The 25,377-nt window shown below is 44.2% G+C and overlaps 3 protein-coding genes across 10 annotated transcripts; 2 read left to right on the top strand and 1 right to left on the bottom strand.

Moving 5' to 3' along the window:
• Positions 1–7,314: 7,314 nt before the first annotated feature.
• Positions 7,315–13,223, top strand: LOC100274041 (uncharacterized). 4 transcript variants are annotated; one of them, XM_008669920.4, is made up of 6 exons: positions 7,353–7,538; positions 7,795–7,878; positions 11,014–11,103; positions 11,704–11,798; positions 12,187–12,255; positions 12,339–13,223. In XM_008669920.4, exons 3-6 carry the CDS (start codon positions 11,019–11,021, stop codon positions 12,933–12,935), a joined length of 846 nt encoding a protein of 281 aa, XP_008668142.1. In that variant the 5' UTR covers positions 7,353–7,538; positions 7,795–7,878; positions 11,014–11,018; the 3' UTR covers positions 12,936–13,223. The 4 variants fall into 4 exon arrangements, with proteins under 4 accessions (XP_008668144.1, XP_008668142.1, XP_008668147.1 ...); XM_008669925.4 differs by lacking the exon at positions 7,795–7,878 and adding an exon at positions 7,683–7,745 and having other exon boundaries at positions 7,367–7,538; XM_008669922.4 differs by lacking the exon at positions 7,795–7,878 and having other exon boundaries at positions 7,315–7,538; positions 10,963–11,103.
• A 1,211-nt stretch (positions 13,224–14,434) lies between these two features.
• Positions 14,435–17,171, top strand: LOC100273232 (cytochrome b561). The gene is made up of 4 exons (NM_001147674.1): positions 14,435–14,636; positions 15,372–15,420; positions 16,091–16,290; positions 16,609–17,171. Exons 1-4 carry the CDS (start codon positions 14,484–14,486, stop codon positions 16,912–16,914), a joined length of 708 nt encoding a protein of 235 aa, NP_001141146.1. The 5' UTR covers positions 14,435–14,483; the 3' UTR covers positions 16,915–17,171.
• A 554-nt stretch (positions 17,172–17,725) lies between these two features.
• LOC100191297 (uncharacterized) lies at positions 17,726–22,933 on the bottom strand. 5 transcript variants are annotated; one of them, XM_035964240.1, is made up of 7 exons: positions 22,640–22,933; positions 21,232–21,374; positions 20,002–20,063; positions 19,297–19,530; positions 18,635–18,851; positions 18,400–18,534; positions 17,841–18,277 (listed from the first exon to the last, which is right to left on the bottom strand). In XM_035964240.1, exons 2-7 carry the CDS (start codon positions 21,317–21,319, stop codon positions 18,084–18,086), a joined length of 930 nt encoding a protein of 309 aa, XP_035820133.1. In that variant the 5' UTR covers positions 21,320–21,374; positions 22,640–22,933; the 3' UTR covers positions 17,841–18,083. The 5 variants fall into 5 exon arrangements, with proteins under 5 accessions (NP_001130203.1, XP_035820133.1, XP_020402188.1 ...); XM_020546599.3 differs by having other exon boundaries at positions 21,333–21,374; XM_020546627.3 differs by lacking the exon at positions 20,002–20,063 and having other exon boundaries at positions 19,297–19,559; positions 21,333–21,374.
• Positions 22,934–25,377: the final 2,444 nt, after the last annotated feature.

Here is a 25,377-nt window from a genome sequence, read left to right as displayed (position 1 = left end):
GCAGGCCCCACCTCAGCCTCAGATGCCTCAGATGCCCAGAGACAAGCGTGCTGAATTCATGAGAGGTCATCCACCAACGTTCGCTCATTCTTCTGACCCCATGGATGCTGAAGATTGGCTGCGCACTGTGGAGCGGGAGTTGCATACCGCTCAGTGCGATGACAGGGAGAAAGTTCTGTATGGTCCCCGTCTGTTGAGAGGAGCAGCCCAGTCATGGTGGGAGTCTTACCTCGCCACCCATGCCCATCCTGACGCCATCACCTGGGAAGAGTTCAGGGGTAGTTTTCGTCAGTACCATGTTCCTGCAGGTCTGATGACAGTGAAGAAGGAGGAGTTCCTGGCCCTGAAGCAAGGGCCATTGTCTGTCAGTGAGTACCGGGACAAGTTTCTGCAATTGTCTCGCTATGCTCCTGAAGATGTCAACACCGACGCCAAACGATAGTACCGTTTTCTGAGAGGCTTGGTTGACCCTCTGCAGTATCAACTGATGAATCACACCTTCCCGACATTCCAGCACCTGATTGACAGAGCAATCATGACAGAGAGAAAGCGCAAGGAGATGGAAGATCGTAAGCGCAAGATCAGTGGACCCCAGCCTGGAAGCAGCAGTCGTCCTCGTTTCTCAGGCAATCAACCTCAGCAGTTCAGGCAGAACCAGCGTCCACCTCAGCAGCATCGGCAGTTTCAAAGGCAGTACCCTCAGAATCAGTACCAGAACCGTCAGAGCAATCAGTCAGGAGGTCAGTTTCCGAGGCAGAATCAGCAGGCACCTCGTCTTCCTGCCCCAGCAAACCAGCAGAACAGTCAGGCAGCACCAGCTCAGGTTGGAAACAGAGCATGTTTCCACTGTGGAGAGCAAGGCCACTGGGTGATGCAATGTCCGAAGAAGGCAGCCCAGCAGCAGTCAGGCCCCAATGCCTCAGCAAAGCAGAATGTGCCCCAGCCCGGAGCAGGCAATCGCTCTCAGCCGCGCTATAATCATGGAAGGCTGAACCACTTGGAGGCTGAAGCAGTTCAGGAGACCCCCGGCATGATAGTAGGTATGTTCCCAGTCGACTCCCATATTGCAGAAGTGTTATTTGATACTGGAGCAACGCATTCTTTCATTACTGCATCATGGGTAGAAGCACATAATCTTCCAATTACTACCATGTCAACCCCCATTCAAATTGACTCAGCCGGTGGTAGAATTCGAGCCGATAGCATTTGTTTGAATATAAGTGTGAAAATAAGGGGGATAGCATTTCCCGCCAACCTTATAGTAATGGGTACTCAGGGAATAGATGTCATCCTAGGGATGAATTGGCTAGATAAGTATCAGGCAGTTATCAGTTGTGATAAAAGGACAATCAAGTTGGTGTCCCCACTAGGAGAAGAAGTGGTGACTGAGTTAGTCCCGCCTGAGCCAAAGAAAGGAAGTTGTTATCAGCTAGCTATTGATAGCAGTGAAGCAGACCCAATTGAGAGTATCAAGGTTGTGTCCGAGTTCCCAGATGTGTTTCCAAAGGACTTACCGGGTATGCCACCAGAGCGGAAAGTTGAGTTTGCTATAGAGCTTCTTCCCGGAACCGCCCCTATCTTCAAGAGAGCTTACAGAATATCTGGACCAGAGTTGGATGAGCTTAAGAAGCAAATTGATGAGCTGTCAGAGAAAGGTTACATTCGGCCAAGCACCTCGCCTTGGGCCGCCCCTGTCCTATTTGTGGAAAAGAAAGATGGCACGAAGAGGATGTGTATTGATTATCGAGCTTTGAATGAGGTCACGATCAAGAACAAGTATCCCTTGCCCAGAATAGAAGATCTGTTCGACCAGTTGAGAGGAGCCAGTGTGTTCTCCAAGATTGATCTGAGGTCAGGTTATCATCAGCTCAGGATCCGACCTTCGGACATTCCGAAGACGACATTCATTTCCAAGTATGGTTTGTACGAGTTCACAGTGATGTCTTTTGGTTTGACCAATGCGCCAGCATTCTTCATGAACTTGATGAACAGTGTATTCATGGATTACCTTGATAAGTTTGTGGTGGTATTCATTGATGATATTCTGGTTTATTCTCAAAGCGAAGAAGAGCATGCAGATCATTTGAGGATGGTATTGCAGAGATTGCGAGAGCACCAGTTGTATGCAAAGTTGAGTAAGTGTGAGTTCTGGATCAGTGAAGTCCTGTTCTTGGGTCACATAATCAACAAAGAAGGATTGGCTGTGGATCTGAAGAAAGTGGCAGACATTTTGAACTGGAAAGCGCCAACAGATGCTAGAGGAATCAAGAGCTTCATTGGAATGGCCGGATATTATCGGCGATTCATTGAAGGATTTTCGAAGATTGCGAAACCAATGACAGCGTTGCTAGGCAACAAAGTTGAGTTCAAGTGGACCCAGAAATGTCAAGAGGCCTTTGAAGCGCTGAAAGAAAAGTTGACTACAGCGCCTGTCCTAGTCTTGCCTGATGTGCACAAGCCCTTCTCGGTGTATTGCGATGCTTGCTACACAGGTTTGGGATGTGTGTTGATGCAAGAGGGAAGAGTTGTGGCTTACTCGTCCCGACAGTTGAAGGTTCATGAGAAGAATTACCCAATCCATGATCTAGAGTTGGCAGCAGTGGTTCACGCACTGAAGACATGGAGGCACTATTTGTATGGACAGAAATGCGATGTTTACACAGATCACAAGAGTCTGAAGTACATATTCACTCAGTCAGAGTTGAACATGAGGCAACGAAGATGGTTAGAGTTGATTAAAGATTATGAATTGGAGATTCATTACCATCCAGGCAAAGCAAACGTAGTGGCAGATGCTTTGAGCAGAAAGAGTCAAGTCAATCTGATGGTTGCTCGTCCGATGCCTTATGAGTTGGCCAAGGAGTTCGACAGGTTGAGTCTCGGATTTTTGAACAATTCGCGAGGAGTCACAGTTGAGTTGGAACCTACCTTGGAGCGCGAAATCAAAGAAGCGCAGAAGAATGATGAGAAAATCAGTGAGATCCGGCGACTGATTCTAGAAGGCAAAGGCAAAGATTTTCGAGAAGATGCAGAAGGCGTGATATGGTTTAGAGACCGCTTGTGTGTTCCCAATGTCCAGTCCATTCGGGAGTTGATTCTTAAGGAAACTCATGAGACAGCTTATTCGATTCACCCTGGCAGTGAGAAGATGTATCAGGATCTGAAGAAGAAATTCTGGTGGTACGGAATGAAGAGGGAAATCGCAGAGCATGTGGCTATGTGCGATAGTTGCCGAAGAATTAAGGCAGAGCACCAGAGACCTGCTGGATTGTTGCAACCGTTGCAGATCCCTCAGTGGAAATGGGATGAAATTGGTATGGATTTCATAGTTGGATTGCCTCGCACTCGAGCCGGCTACGATTCCATTTGGGTAGTAGTGGACCGCTTGACCAAGTCAGCCCACTTCATACCTGTCAAGACCAACTACAGCAGTGCAGTATTGGCAGAATTGTATATGTCTCGGATCGTTTGTCTTCATGGTGTGCCAAAGAAGATAGTGTCAGATAGAGGAACGCAGTTCACCTCTCATTTCTGGCAGCAGTTGCATGAAGCTTTGGGCACACATCTGAATTTCAGTTCAGCTTATCATCCGCAGACAGATGGCCAGACCGAAAGAACCAACCAAATTCTTGAAGATATGTTGAGAGCCTGTGCGTTGCAAGATCAGTCCGGATGGGACAAGCGATTGCCTTATGCAGAGTTTTCCTATAACAACAGTTACCATGCCAGTTTGAAGATGTCACCCTTTCAGGCGCTCTATGGAAGGAGTTGCAGAACTCCGTTGCAATGGGATCATCCCGGAGAAAAGCAAGTGTTTGGGCCAGACATTTTGCTTGAAGCCGAAGAGAACATCAAGATGGTCCGAGAGAATCTGAAGATAGCGCAATCGAGGCAGCGAAGCTATGCAGACACAAGAAGAAGAGAGCTGAGTTTCGAAGTCGGAGACTTTGTCTATCTGAAAGTGTCACCGATCAGAGGAGTCAGAAGATTCGGAGTGAAAGGCAAGCTAGCACCCCGCTACATTGGTCCGTATCAGATTCTTGCAAGACGTGGAGAAGTGGCCTATCAGCTCAGTCTGCCAGAGAATTTGTCTGCTGTGCATAATGTCTTTCATGTGTCTCAGTTGAAGAAGTGCTTGCGTGTGCCAGAAGAGCAGTTGCCGGTGGAAGGTCTTGAAGTCCAGGAGGACTTGACCTATGTTGAGAAGCCAGTGCAAATCCTTGAGGTTGCAGACAGAGTCACCCGAAGGAAGACCATCAGAATGTGCAAAGTCAGATGGAATCACCACTCTGAGGAAGAAGCAACCTGGGAGCGTGAAGATGATCTGATGGCTAAATACCCTGAGCTCTTTGCTAGCCAACCCTGAATCTCGAGGGCGAGATTCTTTTAAGGGGGATAGGTTTGTAACGCCCTGAATTTGGGGGTAGAATTTTTTTCTTCTTTTCTCTCACCAAATTCAGGCGTTACTCTTTTCTTTTCTCGTTCTCTCGCTAAACCTTGACCTTTTCCAAAGTTATAGCGGGGTTTGGCTTGGAATTCCCGTGTCAAGAAAAAAACCTAAATTACTTTATTTTGTGTGATGCACCATGCCGAATCATGCATTCTTTCGATTGCTTAAAAATGTAAGTTGCATTCATCTAGGAAGGTCGGATTTCGAAAAGGAGAAAAAACCTTTTCTCTATTTTTTTCTTTTTCTTTTCTTTCTTTTTCCCTTCTCTCTCTCCTCCCTCTTTCTCTCTCCCGCGCCTTGGGCCGCCCTTGGCCAGCCCAACCCCCCCCCCCCCCGCGCCCCCTTTGGGCTCAATTGGCCCATGCCGCCCCCCTCCCTTTATTTTCCCCAAAACCCCCCAATCCCTCTCCCTCCCTCTCATTTTCTCTCTTCCCCACCCTAGCCGCCGCCCCTGCCCAAGCCGCCGCCCCTGCCCCGTCGCCGTTCGGCCGCCCCGCTCGGCCGTCCCCGTCCCCGGTGAGGCCCCCCTCCCCCTCTCCTCCCTCCCCCATTCCCCCTCCCCTTTCCCCTCGCCGCTCGGCCGCCCCTGCGCCCCGATCCGGCCGCTCGCCGCCCAGCTCGGCCGCCATGGCCGGCTCGGCCGCCCCCCTGCGCGCCCGCTCGGCCGCCATGGCCGGCTCGGCCGCCCCCTGCGCCGCCTCCTGCGCCGCCCCCTGCCCCCCCGCCGGCTCGGCCGCCCCCCTGCGCGCCCGCTCGGCCGCCATGGCCGGCTCGGCCGCCCCCTGCGCCGCCCCCTGCCCCGCCCCGCCAGCTCGGCCGCCCCCCCCCCCCCCCCCGCCGGCTCGGCCGCCCCCGCCACTGCCCAGGCCGGTTCAACCGCCCCCTGGCCGGTTCAACCGCCCCCCTCTTTTTTTATTTTTTATTTTTTATTTATTCTCTTTCATTACTGTTACTTATTTTATTTTAGGTAGGTTAATCATTGTTCATGTTATTGGAATAGGAAACTTAATTTAGAATTTCGTTATGCTAGCTATTCATACAATTAATTGTTTATCCAGTCCAATGTTGATCAACTAAAAACGACTAGGTTTCCATTAGTGCATATAACTGAATTCTTTTGTTAGAACCAATTGTAACTAATCATTAGTGCATAAGCTTTAACCCCCCCCCCCCCCCCCCGCGCGAGACCTTTTCCCGTTTCTTTCTAACCATAACTGATGCGATATCGAATGTCATACTTAATGCATATTCACTTTATTTGTTCCCTTGTATGATGTACTGTCTGTTTCCCAATTTGAATGGATGAATGTATGTATGCTTGCAATCGCATAGAGAACGATCCGGTCGAAGAGCCCGAGGAGCTCGCAGGAGAAGCCCCTGAGCAGCAGTCGGTTGGTGGAGGCAAGTGTCCTTTGACCTATCTATGTCCTATTCATTATTTAATTCACCTCCCGCTTTACACATTTATGCCTAAGGATTGACTAGCTTTTGTTATCCATGTCCTTGTTCACCTATTTGGGTTGGATTATTACTGTTTAGCTTTATGCTATTGCTTAACTCTAATCAATGAACATGATGAGATTATCTATGATACGCTGTTTTCCCTTCTCTTATTATGATGTTGTACTTGTGGTCATCAAGGGGACTCGAGCGGTTTCTCGAGTGCCTCTCCGTAAGGACCTGTTCTATGGATGACCGCCCGGGAAAACAGTGCAACCATGAGGGTAGAATGGGGTGCCCTTAGCTGAATAATTAGAGGATCCGGGGTGTAGTTCACTTAGCCGTCGTGCCGTCAATGGGGCTCGGTGTATGCGGCTCGCTCTGCCAAGTTTGGGTTCGCCCCTTGGGGAGGAGTGCGGTGCATTTAGGAAACCTAACGGGTGGCTACAACCTCGGGGAATCTTTGTAAAGGCTACGTAGTGATGCCCTGCTAGGCCACCTAGGTAGTGGTCAATGGGGAGTAGCTCTCTCCGGGCAGAATGGGAATCACGGCTTGTGGGTAAAGTGCACAACCTCTGCAGAGTGTTTGAAAACTGATATATCAGCCGTGCTCACGGTTATGAGCGGCCAAGGGAGCTCCAATGATTAGTGGTACTTGATCAGAGATACTTTGGTACAGGTGGTTATGAGATCGATGATTCTGGTTATGACTATGGTGCTGGTAAGTGGTATTCTTTCCGTTTGGAAAGGGTACATCGGGTTAATAACTTGGGTTAATGCTAAAACTTGGCTTTCTACTAGTAAGTAATAATCTGACCAACTAAAAGCAACTGTTTGACTTATCCCCACATAAAGCTAGTCCACTACAGCCAAACAGGATACTTGCTGAGTATGTTGATGTGTACTCACCCTTGCTCTACACACCAAACCCCCCCATCCCCAGGTTGTCAGCATTGCAACCACTGCTCAGGCGAAGATGAAGTTGTGGAAGGAGACTTCCAGGAGTTCCAAGACTACGACGAGTTCTAGGTGTGGGTTAGCGGCAACCCCCAGTCGGCTGCCTGTGAAGGCCGCGGTTATCTACGTTTCTTTTCCGCACTTTGATTTATTGTAAGAACTATATGGACGTCTCAGACGTATGATGTAATCGACTATTTCCCTTATTAATACTATTTTGAGCACTGTGTGATGATGTCCATATTATGTAACTGCTGTGTACGTGAATAACTGATCCTGACACGTACATGGTTCGCATTCGGTTTGCCTTCTAAAACCGGGTGTGACAGTGTCTAGGCCAGCTAATTTGCCGGTTCTCTCTCCTCCCATGTAATTTGGCTGGGCTGGATAGCTGGGCTATTGGAGCAGGTACAGTACTACATGACAAGCTAAATTAGCTTTGCCTTGCCAAATAGCTGGCCTGTTGGAGCCAGTCTTACCCCTGCTATTTGTACCCGCCTTACCGCGCCCCCTAACCCTAGGCCCTCAATTCCACTCTGCCCGAGCAAGCCGAATTGTCGTCCGAATTCGCTCGCGGGGAGCACTTGCTACCTCGCGCCCGCCTTCTGTCGCGCGGATTCGTTGCTGCGCCTGGAGATGGACCCGATGGACATCGTCGGCAAGTCCAAGGAGGACGTCTCCCTCCCCAAATGTAAGCTCCCTGCCTCGGGTTACCCCGGTAGAAGCCATGTTCTGCCACCTTTTATTATGTGAAATTTCACGCCATTAGGGGTGTTGTGTGTGTGGCCTTGTTCTTCTAGGTCTGAATTATCTCGTTTGCTGGGTTTGGTTTCAGTAATCTTGTGAGATGATACGCTAGGAAGCTTGAATTTTGAAGTGATGCTATGAGGAAAGTTAGGTCTGTCCTAAATGCTATTTAATTTCTGTTCCAATCCATCCGTATGTAGGATGGTTGTCCTGGGCTTGTGGCGAAGTCTTGAATTTCGTGGATTGTGGATGGCTAAATCTGGCGGCCTTGTTGATAATCAGGGGTTAGTGGACCTTTTTAATTAAAATGGACTATAGTGGTGCTAGTTGATAACTGACGTTGTTGCCCCTGGATTCTTGTTTGTCTGCTAGTGGGATTCATGTTTTCTTAATGCTAAAAGATTGGACGGTACTTTTATGTCTGTGTGCATAGTCATGTAATGCCTAAACTGTTACGTTAAATGCATCTTTGGGCTCTCTTGCTTGGAGTTACTTGCTCCAATCCGGTTTTATAAGGTGTGTGAGTTTTGGGAAAAGACCATTATGTAGGGTGGATGGGGGAACCAATGAGTATTAAGCACAGAGTATCAATGCGTCACCTGAGCCTGTTAGGTCCCTTTAGAACCTTGTCGTAGTGCTAGCACTGGCCAAGAGAACACCACAAACTCATGTGACTCAGAAGAACATGATCTTGCTTTGGTGCCGCAAAGCTTGACTGCCTTTTCAATGTCTATTCCTTTGATTCAATGGAAGATTACATGGAAAGTAAATTGCAGTCCTACAATCAAACACGTAAGGCTGTTTTTTAACACGAGTAACATACCAAACTACACAGCAATCTTAACACTCATGATCAAACACGTAAAGGCTAATTTCCTAATATGGGTAACATACTAAACTAGCACCAAAGGTTTATTTCCCTCACTCCTAAGAATTTTGGTGTGAGCTACCAGCATCAATCATGCCAATCTTGGAGCGGAATTCCTGAAACTTTGTCTACATATGTCCCTTGACTGAGCAACGTCCCATTTGGTCCTTCACTTCTATGCTGAGGTAATAGCGAAGTAAGCCAAGATCACTCATCTTGAATGTAGCCACCATCTCTCTCTTGAACACCTTGACGTCTTTGCAGCTTGAGCCAATGATCACAAGGTCGTCGACGTACACCACAATTACTAGCTGCATATCATCGTTTCACCTAATGTAAATGGTGTGCTCCGATGGGCTCCTCCCGAAGCCAAGCGTCATCTGAGTGTCGTCCAACTTCTCTTTCCAGGGTCATGATGTTTAACGCAACCCGTACAACACCTTCCTTGTGCTCATTGATGGTGATGCCGAAACCAATTGGCTGCTCCATGTAGACCTTCTCTTGTAGGTCACCATTCAAGAATGTTGTCTTGACGTCCATGTGCACCTGCCATCCCTCATGAGCCGCGAGAGCGATGAGCAGGCACACCAAGTTAAGCCTGGCCACCGACGTGAACATCTCGTCGTAGTTGACGTCGTGTTGTTGCACATAGCCCTTTGCCACGAGCTCCACCTTGTGTTAAGTTACTATCCCATGCTTGTCTCTCTTCATGTTGAACACCCATTTCACCCCTATCGCTTTGCGATCGGGTGTAACCGTGTAAGGTCGGTGAGGTACCAAGTGCCATTCTCTTCGGTGGACCCAAATCCTCCATTATTGCATTCCTCCAGCTTGGTAGAGGCTCGGCCTCTGCAAAAGAGAAGGGCTCATATGAGGTTATTGCACAATTCCTCTGTCACTAGAACACATGGTGGAAAAATACATGGCGTAGCTGAGCCGATGATGCCGTTGATGTTGTAGAACTAGAGTGGAGCATCTTCATCATGGTCGACGTCTAGATTTTCGTCATTGATTCCATGTGGTGAGCTTGCTTCAACATCATTCACCTCACTAGGATGATCTTCAGCTTGTTCTTCGGTCGCCTCTATCGTGCTAGCAGTACGAATCAAGGTGATGTACTCCACCGTGAAGTCACCTCCATTGCACGTTTCACCTTCATCTTTCGAGTGCCTGAGTTCCATTGAGCCTTTTCATCGAACACCACATCGAGCGTTACATGAACACGCTTTGTGATGGGGTCATAGGCGCGGTAGGTCTTGGATCCTTGCTCATCGACAATGAAGATCATCTTGCGTCCACAATCCTCGAGCTTTGACATGTGTGGCGTCTTGGATCCTTGCTCATCGACAATGAAGATCATCTTGGATTCTTCTGATGCCATGCCTTGAACGAGGTAATACCATCCACTCTCTTTGTCAGGCACTTGTTCAACAAGGTACACAACAGTGCATACAACCTTACCCTAGAGTCATCTAGACAATCCTTTTGCCTTTAGCATGCTCCTTTCTGTCACCACCACCGTGCCACTCCGATACCAATTGTTAGGTCCCTTTAGAACCTTGCCGTAGCAAGCACTTGGCTAAGAGAACACAAATTCACGTGACTCAGAAGAACACGATCTTGCTTTGGCGCTGCAAAGCTTGACTTCTTTTCCAAGGTTTTTATCTTTGCTTGAATATAAGTTTACATTGTGGTCCTACATTCAAACACGTAAATGCTGATTTTCTAAAAATGAGTAACATATCAAACTAAGCAGCAAACTTAGCATTCATGATCAAACACGTAAAGGCTAATTTCGTAATATGAGTAACATACTAAACTAGCACCCAAGGTTTTTTTTCAACAGAGCCGAACTGTTCTTTGCATGGCACCATGCAAACTACTATGTGGCACTATACAGTTCGTTTCTTGGGGTATGCTTGTGTGCTCTGGACGGATCCAATACAAGGCTTCGACATGGCATGCATAGGACCACGGGAGCTCAGCATTTGGCGCTGGTTTAATATGATTCCTTGGTCTCTTGGCGCTCCTTGGTATATAGAATTTGAGCCCCTGTGCTTTACAAACAGGACTGAGTGGACTAGTAACTTAGTATAGTTTTGGTGGTTTCGAGTCTGAACTATGGTACTCGTCGCTGGAAATGTTACATCATGTAATGGTTTGGTTCTTTTGTGGCTTGGCTTGGTATATGAAATCTGTTCTTCTGTGAATTGTATGGCTGTTTCTGATAACATAGGAAAAGGGGGCTTTGCTTCATAATTTGATATGTTTTTAATGTAGGGATTATACTGGGAATGTTTGATGGGAATTATTATATACTAGTATTGGATGGATTATCTTTTAATTAATTAATATTGTACCATGAAATGTGAATGAACAATTATTTGGAGTTACAACTATGCTAATATAATGTTTTGCCAAATTAGTGCTGTGCAATTTGAATAAAGTTCATTGAATCTGGATAGGAGCAGATCAGCAGTTGACATCATTTTGTTTGCAGAGTTGTTTAAAATCTTCTACTGCTGATTGAACTTTCTGCTTTGCACTTTAGCAACAATGTTTAAGATAATTAAGGAGATGCTTCCTCCTGATGTACGAGTGGCAAGAGATGCACAGGATCTTCTTGTTGAATGCTGTGTAGGTAAGACATAGTGCTATACAGTATACACCACTATAGTATCATCCATCCTATGGCACAACTTGTATTCTCAACTATGCAAGAATCACTGTTTGAATAACATGGTTCTGCACATGTATCCATCATAACCTGCACATGTATCACAGCTTGACATGAATTGTTGTCCTTTATGAAATATCATTTTGGAGCACTGAGATTTCTGGTTGTAGTTCCGAATAAAACAAAGTGTCGGCATTAAAAATATACTCCTACTGCACAGTGCAGACTGTAGTAACATATATGGTTATCTGTTTGATTTGTCTGGGAGTTTTCAAGCTTGCATAGGTAAAATTTGCAAGTTTATATTATATCATATTCTGTCTTCATGAGAAAGCCAATATACTCCTACCATATTCAGGTAATTAATGAAGTAACTGCATAGTTTGTTCTATTTAAATTGTTTAGAGTCTTTACACTTAATGAAGTAACTGCATAGTTTGTTCTATTTAAATTGTTTACACTTCTTGTATGAATCTCTCTCACAGCCTTTCAACAAAAAAAATCATAAGCATAGAGTTTGGTCTCTCTTTTTCTAATCTAACTACTTGTAAAACCAATTTTCAGAGTTCATCAATCTCCTTTCGTCTGAATCGAATGAAGTGTGCAGCAGAGAAGAGAAAAAAACGATTGCTCCTGAGCATGTTATCAAGGCTCTAAGTGTTAGTATTTTCTCTTATAAGTTTTTATGAGTATTTTCTCTTGTAAATTTTTATGTTCGATTTCTCAAAGAATAATTTCAGGTAGACAAAGGGTTAGCTATGAGGTTTTCTTTCATGGTTTTGGGGGTTCTTGGTGAACTTTTATTAGGCAGACCTAGTGTCAGACGCTCCCAAATTAGTATTTGTTTTAGCTCTTGGTTTTTATGCGTATATTTAAATGGATGATGATGAATCTAGACACATATCTATTATTGTATGAATCTATTAAAAGGCTAAAACGAATTCTAACTTGGGATATCGGGAGTATTTGTTTAAATTGAGGCTGTAAATATTACTAATCAAACATGTGAGTTCCCTTGACTTATCATAATAATTCTTCCTAAATCAGGATCTTGGCTTCAGAGAGTACATTGAGGAGGTTTATGCTGCATATGAACAGCACAAACTTGATACTTTGGTTTGTACCACTTCTTACTCACAGGGCTCTGCATATTATTCCTTCTAATCTGTGTACTATGGTTGACACCATCTCTTGAGCAGGATTCTCCAAAAGCTGGCAAATTCACTGGGATTGAGATGACAGAGGAAGAAGCTGTTGCTGAGCAACAAAGGATGTTTGCTGAGGCTCGAGCAAGGATGAATAATGGAGCCCCCAAACCAAAGGAGACAGAACAAGAGCCGCCACAGCAACCACAAGCACAACCCCAACTTCAGCTGCATACTGAACCACAGCAACCCGTGCAATCTCAAGTGCAGTTGCATTCGCCAACACAGCATTCCCTCCAACCTCAAGTGCAGCTGCACCCCCAGCCACAACAGCTCCCACAAGTGCAGGTGCACTCTCAGACGCAGCTGCACCCTCAGCCACAGCAGCCCCAAGTGCAGGTCCATCCGCAGCTGCAGCAACTCCCACAATTACAGGCCCACTCGCAGCCACCGCAACCCCAAGTGCAAATCCACCCACAGCCGCAGCAGCCCCCACAAGTGCAGTTGCAGTCATCAGTCCAGCAGACCTCCCAACCCCAACCTCAGGTACATCTCTACAATCACAGGGGGGGCTCACAAGCGCAGCTGCAGCCCCAACTGCCAGGTCAGCTGCAGACACAGGGGCAAACCGGACCTGGCATTGACAGTTAGAGACTACTGCTGGCATATACTAGGAACCTGTATGCTTGCTTGTGACTCGTTAGATCCTGATTTAGGTTTCTGTGCTTCCTGTACAATGTAAATCCAGTGTGATTGCAGTTGCCTTGTTGCTAATAATGTGAAACCGTTAGTTACTGATGATGTCCTTACTGTGTCGAATACTGAATGTCATGGCGTGGCTTATGTGCCATGCTGAATGATGTTCTGTGGTCATTGTAATAGCCTAACTTGACATCTGTCCATGATGATAGTGATTGATTTGAATGAGCTCTTGGTGCATATCGTTACTTGGTTTTTATAGCTGGCTCGCCACGTCTAATGCAACCCTTCTCGTTGTACCTGGACTTAGGACCAGGCTATGTTGCACCAACATATGCTGAGACAATATAGGCGGAGTTATTTCTTGGAGTTTCCAAATCACCAAATTGTATCATGTTCTAGTTTGAAGTCTGAATATAAGGTCACTAATGCTAGTGCAGGACTTATTTATGTGTAAGTGCTGATTTTGAAACTTGGCATACCACGACAACCAACTCTCTGGTGTGACAACATTGGAGCTACCTACCTTTTGATGAATCCCTATTTTCATCATCACACCAAATATATGGAAGTTGACTACCACTTATTTATAAGCAGGTGACATCTTACCAATTAGATGTGTGGATCATATCCTTCAAGGATCAAGTGACCGATATCATGACTAAGCCTTTAGCTGGTCCACCATTTGGCAAGATTTATAGTAACATGAACTTAATTTGCGCTAATCTAATAGTTATTTTTGCTGTCCATCATTTTTTGGGATTATTCTCACTTTTCCTCTGCATGGCATATATTTTACATGTCTTGTCAGTTCTAGTATCATACTACATGCCACATCACATTTAATTTTTCTAGGCACAAAGCAACTCGGAAGGCACCACAACTCTAAGATCTTCTCAACCATAACACTCCATCGCTTGTAGCCCTTCGCTACTTTATCGGGTTTTCTGTTTTTGTGCGCCCATCATATAGTGCACTGTTAACATCAACCGCGTGCCGCATCTGTGGTCACTAGATCTAGTTGCTTCACTTAAGCATATCCTAACATTTGATGCAGGGGGCTAATGATGCATGACAATATGATGTGCCATGTTAGATGATGAGGATCAAGGATGAATTCAAAAGAAAAGTTTGATGACCGAAATGGCCAATTTTGATAGTTCATAGATGGATTGAGCCTAGAGGAAAATGTTGACAGCTGCAATGACCATTTTAATTGAGCCTAAAAGTATGTGATAAATTCGTAGATCACCAGTCCTCGTTTCTACTCTCGGACAACTAGCCTGTCAGCCATACGCGAGTGCGACGTGTGCAAAGCGTAAAGCAGACAGAGGTCAACTGGAATCCGCGTCCTGTTGAGGAAAACGTTTTTATGGTAGTTCGTGTTCATGTCCGATCTGAAATGGCTTCAGCGACTTCGCGTGCTTGATTGAAACGCACCCAGTCCCCGCTCCTGTTTCGATCTCCCGAATCCCGATCCCGCTACCGGAGGCGGAGGCGATGGCGGCGGCGCCGGCGGTAAGGTTCCCGGTCTTCGGGCTCGTGCGGCTGCTGGGCTTGGCCGCCGCGGCGGCGATCCTCTTCTGGGCCGTCCACTTCCGAGGCGGCATGGCGCTCTCCACCGAAGAGGAGAGCAAGCTCCCCCTCTTCAACGTAAGGGGCACCAAAACAAAAACTTCCCTTGCCTCCTTCCGATTTTTCTGCCGCTATCTCGTTTGCAACAGTGGATCAAGTGTTGATCTTGGTGTCTATTGCGTGGGAGCGTTTGATCGACTCTTCAAGAGTTGGACCGAGCGTTTCCCCTATGGCGGAATTCTTGGTTTGGTGGTTCTTCTGTCTGGTCAATGGGTAGTAATGGCGAACTTTATACAGTTTTGGGAGGAAACCTTTGGGTCAGTGGTTTGGTAATCGCCTAATCGTTGGAGAGTTTTAGCATAGGTACGAATTTTTGCCGGAGTGGTGATTTCTTTCGTTATATCTGCTAGTTCATAGAAGAAAATTTTCTTGTTTACACGTTTTTCTTTCGCAGTCTTATCGTGCGTTTGGTGATGATTTAGTGTAATGTCCACAGATGAATAGAATTTCTCTTCTTAGTTCTTTTTATGTTTCTATCTATTTGATTCCCTTCCATCCGTGTTAGTACATTGTGAATTGTCCAACTGATCGATCTGTGTGTGGAGTACTACAAGTTATTGCAGTTTTGTTCCTTCCACTACCACTAATGTTTAGCTGCAAAACCAAAAAAAGCAAGGAAAGATAAAAAGATGATCCAGTGGCTAGTGACTAGTGTGTCCTGATTCCTGATGGTTGGAATGTAAAAACTAGGAACAATGCTTATACTCTGCTAAAAAGATATTTCAGCAAATAAAATTTCTTCCTCTCTTTCAGGTTCACCCAGTGTTAATGCTGATTGGTTTGGTGGCCTTGAATGGCGAAGGTCAGGACATGACTACTCCTGTGCTGTGAACAATATTGTTGCATATTGAAATTTCAGAATACCATTTCATGATACTATCTCATTCACTGCAATACGAGCACAGTTTTGTTTCAGAAACCCAGAAACATTTATCCAACTAATTAATTTCCCCATGGGACAAAGAGTCTAGCATTATCACATCTTGCATAAATAATTTCTTGTTTTGTTGGTACTTGTGATTGTTGATTGAACCAAACTTGCTAATATGAAAAGTTAGATACTTTGTATGTTTTTCTTGCTCAAATCAACAGGAAATTATGTAGTATCATCAAGTAAATATACAGAAAGCTTGAAAAGCGAAACTGAAAATACCTACTTTACCCCAGCACCTACAGCCTGACCTGGGATTACTAATCAAATCAGGTTCCATGTAATTTCCTTCAAATCCAATTATTTGGATGGCATATTTTAATGTTTTTCGGTAGCCCCATTTTTTCTTATTAAAACGGTGGCTGCTGATGCCTAGCATTTACGAAAGACTATTTTGGTGCTAATTTCAATGACCTTGATTATTAGAATTGATTTAAATCATTTGAATTTATGTAGTAGATGTAAACTAAGTTCCTTTGCTACAGTTTTGTGTGTGTGTGTGGTCATGATCTTTAATGGATTGGTTATTTTTTGCATGCAGCTCTTTTGGCTTATAAAACTGTGCCAGGAACCAAGAAACTGAAAAAGCTAGTGCACCTTGCCGTGCAGTTCCTTGCCATGTTTCTGAGTCTAATTGGTCTGTGGGCTGTATGGAAGTTCCATGATGAAAGAAAAATCGATCATTTATATACACTTCACTCGTGGTTGGGCCTTACTTGCTTCATCTTCTTCAGCTTGCAGGTAGACTAATAGAGTGTTTGGTTTGAGGAATCAAACCATTCAAATTGAAGTGGTGCATCATGGATTCATTCCTCAAATTTGGTGGAATGACTCCATTCCTCATATTAGTACTAACTAAATAACTATAAGGAATGAATTGGTGATGGATCAACTCATTCTATTCCACAAACCAAACAAAAATAGTGAGGAGTGAGAAGATAATAGACTAGTTCATTCCTCAAACCAAACACCCCATGAGATATGAATTCTTCTGTTCAGTTCTTCTCATGTGTTTTTCACATTTTCTCCTCTTTTGTCCTTGTGTTCGAATCTCTGCAGTGGGCTGCTGGGTTTTGGACCTTTTGGTACCCCGGTGGATCAAGAAGTGGCCGTGCATTTTTGCTTCCCTGGCATGTCTTCTTTGGTATATTCATCTATGTTCTTGCTATCGCCACAAGTGTGACTGGACTCCTGGAGAAGTCAATCTTTATGCAGAGCGCCAAAATGATTGAGCGCTTCTCCACAGAAGCCATGTTTATGAACTCCCTGGGAATGCTGCTGGTGTTGTTGAGCAGCCTTGTTATTCTTGCACTCGTTAGTCCTGGACCCAGCATGATCGACACATACAGAGGCTCTTCTGAGTGAGAGGAAATGATTACAGCCTAGTTTCTTAAGCTACATTTTTAATCAGTAGCTGAGCAATTTTTGTGTACATGTACCCAGAATTATGCTTTTCTTCTTTTGACATGGAGTTAGTCAGTGTTGAGGATAATTTCATCCCTGTTAGAGTGGCTTCATTCAAGTCGCAGTAATAAAATTGTGGATGAGGCTGACAATGAAATTACAGCTGAGAATATGACTGAAGTAACAATTCCTGGTTAATCAGAAGTTAACCAATTCCCAATATGTGATCAACCTCTTTTCAGAAGTAACAATACGCATTTACATGAGATTGATCAAACTCAATCACAGAGCAAATCTTCACCGAGAATTTTTTATTTCAACTACAGCGTAGTCTGAAAAATCAATATGCTAAAATTATATATAATGGATAGATGAGAAATTGTGTTTAAAAAATGACCTTATACTATCTCTAGCAGGTTACTCGTTCTTATACTCATATTTACTTTGCGAACAGTACAAACTACAATGCAAAATGGTGTTTTAGAATTTAGTTGAGTATATGGATAAACTACGGTCATACGTGATGGAGCAGAGAAGGGTTTATAGGGTGGGTGGAAGGATCTTCGATTTACATGGACAACTAGAGTTGTAGGCACGTTAAAAATATTTCATATTTCAGCCCATAACAAACTAAAACGAGAACTCAGTGAGTACTGATGGTAATCCGTAGACTCTGGCTGCCAAATCCACAAACTGCAGCAGTGTAACAAAACCAAACAAGTTAGATGATGGCACGCGGACACAGCAGCTAGTACGCCATGGAGAGGTAAATCAACAGTATGAAGCCATTGGAACAGGACCAAAACTAACCTTTACTAAAAAGATTTGAGTGCAGCCGGCAGCTGCCTCAGTGCCACGAGTGCGCAAGGGCCGTTCGTCGGCATCACTGTTCAATCTTTCCGTAGATAAAGGCTGTTACCATTCGTTCGTTATATCTTTGGTGGAAACTGATCCAGCCGAATTGTTATGCAGTTACAAAATGCAGTGGTTACGAATTAAAGTTAAGGTTAAAAAAGCAACCTACAACGATATGCAGTGGTTTGAGCAAACAACATGACAGGCAGAGGTACCAAGACGAATCGAATGCCAAAAGGTTGACCACAGGATCCTAGATGTTGATGGCTGAGAAGTTAATGACCCTTGGCAACCCATGTGTCGTTGCCTCCTGCTCCTTCAACTCTGCCCTTGCGCTTCTTTGAGCGACTTACATTTGCTGACGATGGGTTCACAGATGTCCCAACTGCAGGTACAACATTGATGCCTCGTTGAACAGCTAATGAGGAAGATTCATTTGGCAAAACAGGTGTTGTATCATCTGGTCTGCCTGCAAGCAACATTTATTGAACACTTATAAGCTTGAGATCTTTTGTCCTTGCAAAGAAAGTAGGCGTACTGTAATAATTATAGAAAAAAAAACATATCATGTGTGGTGAAACGGAGATGTACCATATGCTGCATATGAAACAGGCCGTGTAAACTGTATAGGAGTAAAAGTAGCTGGGGTGTTTCCAGAAGATCTGACAGCAGTTATAAGTTGTTTCTTCGATCTAACAATTCTCACCATACAAGTGTCATGCTTAGCTGCAACATCATATTGAATTATTAGTTATATATATGATGATAAGACAAACAGGTTCAATAGTGCTTGATCTCAAACCATTACCAAGGTAACATAAAATACCTAAAATCGACTTGATCACAACACGAGCTGCATTCTGCTCTGCATCTTTCTTGTTGGGTGCAGATTCACCATGATATGCATTTCCATCAAACACCACAATTGCAGCGAACAGGGTCAAAGGCTTTTTGAGACAAACACAAACTACAGAGTAAGAGGGCAAAGTGGTCTTTGTCTTGACAGCAAATTCAATGAGAATTGATTTGCAGAAAACTGCATCCTAAACAGAAGAAAAAAACCGTATACATTATATGCACAAGGTAAATAAAATAAGTAATAACATTTTAAAGATGCGAGCTTGCAGGCTTGCAGCCAACAAAATGTTGGTACATGGTCATGCTGTGTTAATCAAAATGTTATCTGAACAATAGCATCTAGAAAATATATCATACGACATAAATTTAATTTGTTTTTTTGCGTATGTAAGAGAAGTACAAAACAGTAAACGCTCAAACACCACACCCACACCAGCCCACACGTGTCTAGTACACAAGCAAGAAACTTAACAAAAGCATTCAACCCCTCGTAGAGCACTGGCACCTGTGTTACCACTGAAAAATGCACAAGTGCATGCATATTACCACTGAAAAATGCACCTGTGTCATTGCTCATAAGATGAAAAGATGGTGAATGACCAGATCAAGGAGCAAAGTCAAAAGGCGTACCTGATCAATTAGCTCAAATGCCTCCTTAACGTCACTCTCACTAACTGTTGTCAAGATCTCATAAGCAACTCTCGCAGCGTCCTGCTCTGCTTCCTTCTTACGACTAAAACTACCAGTTGATGAGAACTGTTGATCACCCACTTCCACTGTGCATGTGAACTTAGGCTGATGAGACTGGCCTTCAGACTCAACCTTGTAGATTGGCGTTTTCTTATATGTTCGTTCAGCAAATGACTGCAACCGGTTTTTATGCATATATTTATCTGAGTAACACAAAACCACCGATCCGTAAAATCAAATAATAGTAAAACAATTTCATTCTTCACAGAAGTATTAGAGTACACTGTACACCAATAGAAATTATACAGGTATATTGAGATATTGAAGATCAATGTACATAAGAACATATTAAAGAACAATAGTTCAAAAGACATGTTTTATTTAAAAACACACTACTAAAAAGATCAAACTTTGTGATCTGCATATTGCGGCCAGATGGAGTTGGTAGGAGGAACAAAATGCTGCTAGATGTCTAGTTGGTTATCAAATTGGTTAGCTCAAAAGATCAGATGAGACACATAGTACCTGTAAGTGTTACTGTTATCCAGACACCTGAGTTCTGAAAACTTTTACTAACTTGGATACAAGTGATATTTGCAAGCCAAATTAGGTACTAGAGTCCCAAGTCAGATTCCTAAACCACACCTGGAGTATAGGTAATAATTGCAGCAGAGGAAGATGTTGGTGCACTGGACACAGACAGTAGCCTACACAACAGTTTAGGAGGGTCCAATCAGGAAGAAAAGAATAGATAAGTTAAGAGTTCATGATTGACTCCAGTAAAAATAAAACTGATATGATGATTAGTTTGAGATAAATTTACAGAAGTGTAAGAGATGGAGACCATATCACAGGAGGCTTGCTATACTTAAAATTAGGCTGTGGATGCATATTTTATTCAAAGAAATACATCTCCCACAGAAGTTTAAGAGATAGAGACCATATCATAGGAAGCTTGTTATACTCTATAATAAGGTTGTGTATGCAAGTTTTATTCGAAGAAAGACATCTCTCATTCTCTCACAATATTTGCTAATCTCTCAATTCCAAATTATGACATTTTATTTTTTCTATATACTTTAATTTTACTATGTATTTAAACATAGCGTATATCTAAGTACATAGCAAAAATTATGTATCTAGAAAAGCCAAAATGTCTTATAATTTGGAATGCAGGGAGTATGTCCCAACCCCTCTAGTTCTCTCATTTCCATCTCTAATACCATAAATCCATAATCCCTTTCGAGCCATGATATTTGACTTGGCCCATCCTCATATGCACCAGCTTTCTTTTTTTCTCGAAAAACGCAGGAGAACTGCGCCTCATTATATTAAGTAAGAAGAAATAGGGTCGGAAAAGGACCCGAATACAGGACCTCCTTATGGAGGCCAGAAACAAGCATAAAGGAAACAATCCATACACAACTAAAAGATACAACTTATCTCAGGCATTGGTACTGGGAGCAGTTAAAAAGGAAAGCCCCTTAGCTCCTGCAACAACCTATGAATAACATGTGGCATCAATCCGATGCATGCTATCAGCAACATTATGGCTGCTGCAAGTATTAGAAGTATTTAAGAAGTCACTCCCTCCATTCTAAACTATAAGACGTTTTGTTTTTCTAGATATGTAGCTTTTGCTATGCACTTAGGGCATGTTTTGTTCTGTCCTCACCGGAGCTGCCTGACCCAGGCAGCGCTCCCAGCGACCGATTTCAGACGCCTGCGGCCAGGATTGAATGCCTGGTAGACAGCTGCCTGGGAGGCTATGATCCAAACACACCCTTACTGACTCAAGCTTGAATCACTAAAACAAAAATACAATTCCAGTTGGGATGGGTACAATTAAACAATAATGGTGGGACAGCATCATACAATCAGGCAGTGGAATAGTGCATGCAAGTGGAGGCTTGGAGGGATTGGGCCTTCTGCACAAAAACAGGTAACAAAGGCCAGTGATCATTTGTCAGTCTTACGCCAGATCACATGCAAGTGGAGGTCTGGAGGGAATGTGCTTTCTGCACAAAAACAGGTAACAAAGGCCAATGATCATTTGTCAATCTTACAACAGATCAGTTTAAGAAGTAAGAGCAGCTCCAATGCTGTGCAAAATCGAACCACAGCTGGCATAAACAAACAGACATCATTGCAGTGGTGGAACTCTACATGTCTGGTGCAAAATCAGCAGCAGCAGATGGTTCAAACTAAGGCGAACAGAAAAATTATCTGCACTGTGCGAGGAAACACACTGTGGGAAGGAAGAGACACATCGGGAAGGAGATGGGACAAGGGAAAGAATGCACATTTTTTGTGATTTTGTTGCCTTATGTGGGGAATCAACAAACAATAGTTAGCACTATGGTCATCGAACCACCAGCCATATTGGAGAACACGCATACTTCTGTTCAGTCACACAGTACGGGTGCCCTAGTACTTGATGGAGGAACAATGTTATCCCGTAAAAAATAACAGTACCAAAATCATAATATAGAGATAGATTTCCAGTAACCAAAGGATACAATCAAATGCCTTCTTACAATTTGAAAGGAGACCAAAGACAACAAAAACTAAACAAAAAGTCACGCGAAATTGCTAGTCAGACTAGTGCATACCGAAAACCATAAGATATTTACTGCATAGATAGGTAGCGCCAACAGCCATTAAACTAACAAATTAGGGGAAACTCGATGAATTGTACATTTTGAGCGGAAAAACAATCAACAAATTGCCATACAATCGAACACCATATGAAATTCCCTGCAAGGATAGATAACGCAAACAGCCACAGAACTAACAAAATAAGATAAACACGATGAATCATATGTTTCAAGCGAAAAAAACAACAACAAGAAAGTACCACGCAGTCCAGCTAGACTGACACTGGTCCTACACGTAAGATGAGCTCCAACAAGCTCATTAGATCCATTCAATCCAGAGGTTTCATAAGACCAATCCACCTCACAAGTTTTCCACGGTCTCTACCTCGCATTTCTTCCATCCGCATCCCCTACGGCCCTACACCTCGATTCGGTTGCTCTACTTCCTCTCCCCTAACCACCCTCGCGAGAGGTGGGGCACGTCTGACGGCACGCAATCACCGATCGCTCTCTATGAAGCTAGAGGCCACCGGAGACAGTACGCTTTGGGGGCGTGGATACCCTACGCCAGGTGCTCAACTAAACGCCCTCCTATGCCCTATCTCGCAAGGCGCCGCCCGCAAACCACCGCAGATACACAGGAGACAACGGGAGAGAGAACCGAAGTCCAAAGCGAGGGCGCTCACCGGGGATGGCTGAAGGCGGCCCGATGGCGGCTGCGGTCGCGGTGGCCTCCAGCTCGGAGGTGGCTGCGGTCGCGGTGGCCTCCATCTCGGAGGTGGCTGCGGTCACTGTGGTCCCGACCTCGGTGGTGGCCGTGGTTGCGGTCGCGGTCACGGTCCCCGCCATCTCGCTGGTGGTTGGACTTGGGCAACAGTGGAACGGGAGGGGATTAACCCTCTTCGACTTTGAGACCTCGGATTGTATGATTTGAAAGCAAACCGTTGTGTCTGTCTTCGGTTTCATCTAGTCCTGGCGTCGCCATTCGCACAATCGCACTCACACTTATAGGTGTACATTTGGGCCGGGCCTGATGGGCTGGCCCGAAGCACGGTAAAAAAAGCACAGCCCAGGCACGACACGACACGAAATATTTTAGTGTCGGGCCGGCACGGCCCGATATATCGGGCTGGGTTTGGGCCGAGGTCACGGCCCATGGGCGGGCACGAGCACGGCCCGTTTAAGGCAGGCACGAAATGGCCCATATAGAGGCACGAAAAGGCCCATATATTTATTAAAATCACACTTCATTCCACACTTTCATTTACATGATAAAGAACACAAAGCTATAGATAATGTTAATTAGATGTTTTTTGTAGCTTTGAATTAGATTATGTGATGTAATTTTATTTTTGTTATGAATATTATATAATAAAATGAACTTATGAACTTTATTTAGAGCTGATTATACTCTTTTTCTTTCTAACAAAATGATTTGTAAACGAGGTAGTCATTGCATAGCTCTAATAACTTAATACAAATATTAAGTTTGCTTTTGGTCAAATTTATTCGTCTTATCTTTTATTTGTTTTATTAAATTTGTTTTGAATTTCGGGCCCTGATGTGAATTTCGGGCCAAAAACTGCATTTCGGGCCAAAAATTGAATTTCGGGCCCTAATGTGAATTTCGGGCTTTTATAATTTTGGGCCGCCCGAAATGAGCCCGGCACGTTTAAGCAATTACGGGCCGGGCCGTGGGCCGAGGGCTAGGCCCATGGGCCGGCCCGGCACGATCCGAAATTCAAACGGGCCGGGCCGTCCCGAAATTCAAACAATACGGGCCTTTTCGGGCTTGGGCCGGGCCGGGCCGGGCGGCCCGAATGTACACCTATACTCACACTCCTTCGCAAAGTCTAGCTACAGGTCGGACTAGAGATGGCAATGATACCCTAAACTTGAATACCTGATAGGTTTACCCGATATAAAAGTAGGTATGAGATGATTTCTCTACACATGTATATGTTAATGGGTAAAAGCCTCTATCCGTTGGGTAGATGTCACAACCGAATTTAAAGGATAAAGTCGGGTGTGTCTTATATGTGTGCCAAAGAAGAACAACACAAATAATGACCAATTGTATAGAGATAAATGTCACAAATATTATTATATAGCGGAAGTGCCTTACAAAAATGAATGATAACAATAAAGCGAACTAATAATTATTCATTGGCGCCATAAAGCTGACTGTGAGACACCACCTAAATAAGCTCGCACTCTTCATTGTAGACCTCCAACTGGACTATCTGTTCTTCATCTGTGGGGGTTTACATATCGCAAGGGTGAGCTCACAAAAGATCATAGCTCAACATGTTGTGGGGAATGATGTGCATGAACTCACTATATGCAGTTACTAAATGTAAGTGTATACCAACCCAAAGTAATTATAGATCAAAATTAATAATAAACTACGATGCGATGTAAATGACAAATTAAATTTACTTCCATAAATTAATCATGCGAGAGTCCTGAGCAGCTCATTACCGCGAGCACGACTAGTATACCAGTTTTACACTCTGCAGAGGTTGTACCCTTTACCCACAAGTCATATTACCTAGTTGCCAAGGGGTCTAGAAGTCTCATTCATCTCTACCGAAGAGACGAGGCAGGGTAACACTACGAGGCCTTTCTAAAGTTTCACTAGTTCAAGAAAACCCGTTACGTATTCAGGAAGAAGTAAGCATAGGAATCCCCGTCCGAAAAGCTAGGCAGTTCGACCCGAGAACCTCCCTATAATCTGCAGCGACACCTCCCTGCTTGCCCCTTTCAGGTAAGGTAATCTCTCCCTAACTTTCCTAATTACTTGGCCAAGGGTGTCTCATTCCACCCTTGTGGTGGCACTGTATTCTCAGGTTAAGCTCCATGTTCCAATTAAACCATAGTCTTATCATGAACATTAAAGAATAGAATAACAATAATAAAGTATGATCATGAGCATATTTGTCTTAACACCCAAAACCACATAGAGCAATAGCAGAGACTAACCAAAAGTTCAGTGGTGATCAAGGCAATAAGTAAAGCAGACTAGGGTGACCTATTGGGTCCCATCAAAATTAAGCCTAAAAATATCACAGTGATTATATAGAACATTATTAGGTAAAGAAAAGTGGTCAAGGGCACAACTTTCCTTCAACGAGCTCCTGCTCAGAATTTTTCACTTGCTAGATACCGGGGTCCTCGGTTGCTTGCTCGTCTACTCGCAACAATACAAACAAACATGGTACAGGAGAAATTAACATCACACCAAACAGAGGAATATAATGCATGATTGTCGGGGACCATAATTAGGGGTACCCTCAAGACTCCTAATCTCAGCTGGTAACCCCCATCAGCACAAAGCTGCAAAGGCCTGATGGGTGCGATTAAGTCAAGGATCGGTCCACTCAAGGGACACGATCTCGCCTCGCCCGAGCCCAGCCTCGGGCAA

Source organism: Zea mays, chromosome 1 (genome assembly GCF_902167145.1).
Source record: "Zea mays cultivar B73 chromosome 1, Zm-B73-REFERENCE-NAM-5.0, whole genome shotgun sequence".
In the NCBI taxonomy this organism is placed as follows: domain Eukaryota; kingdom Viridiplantae; phylum Streptophyta; class Magnoliopsida; order Poales; family Poaceae; genus Zea; species Zea mays.
The sequence above is the reverse complement of the archived record's forward strand: the minus strand, read 5'-3'. Positions and strand labels throughout refer to the sequence as shown.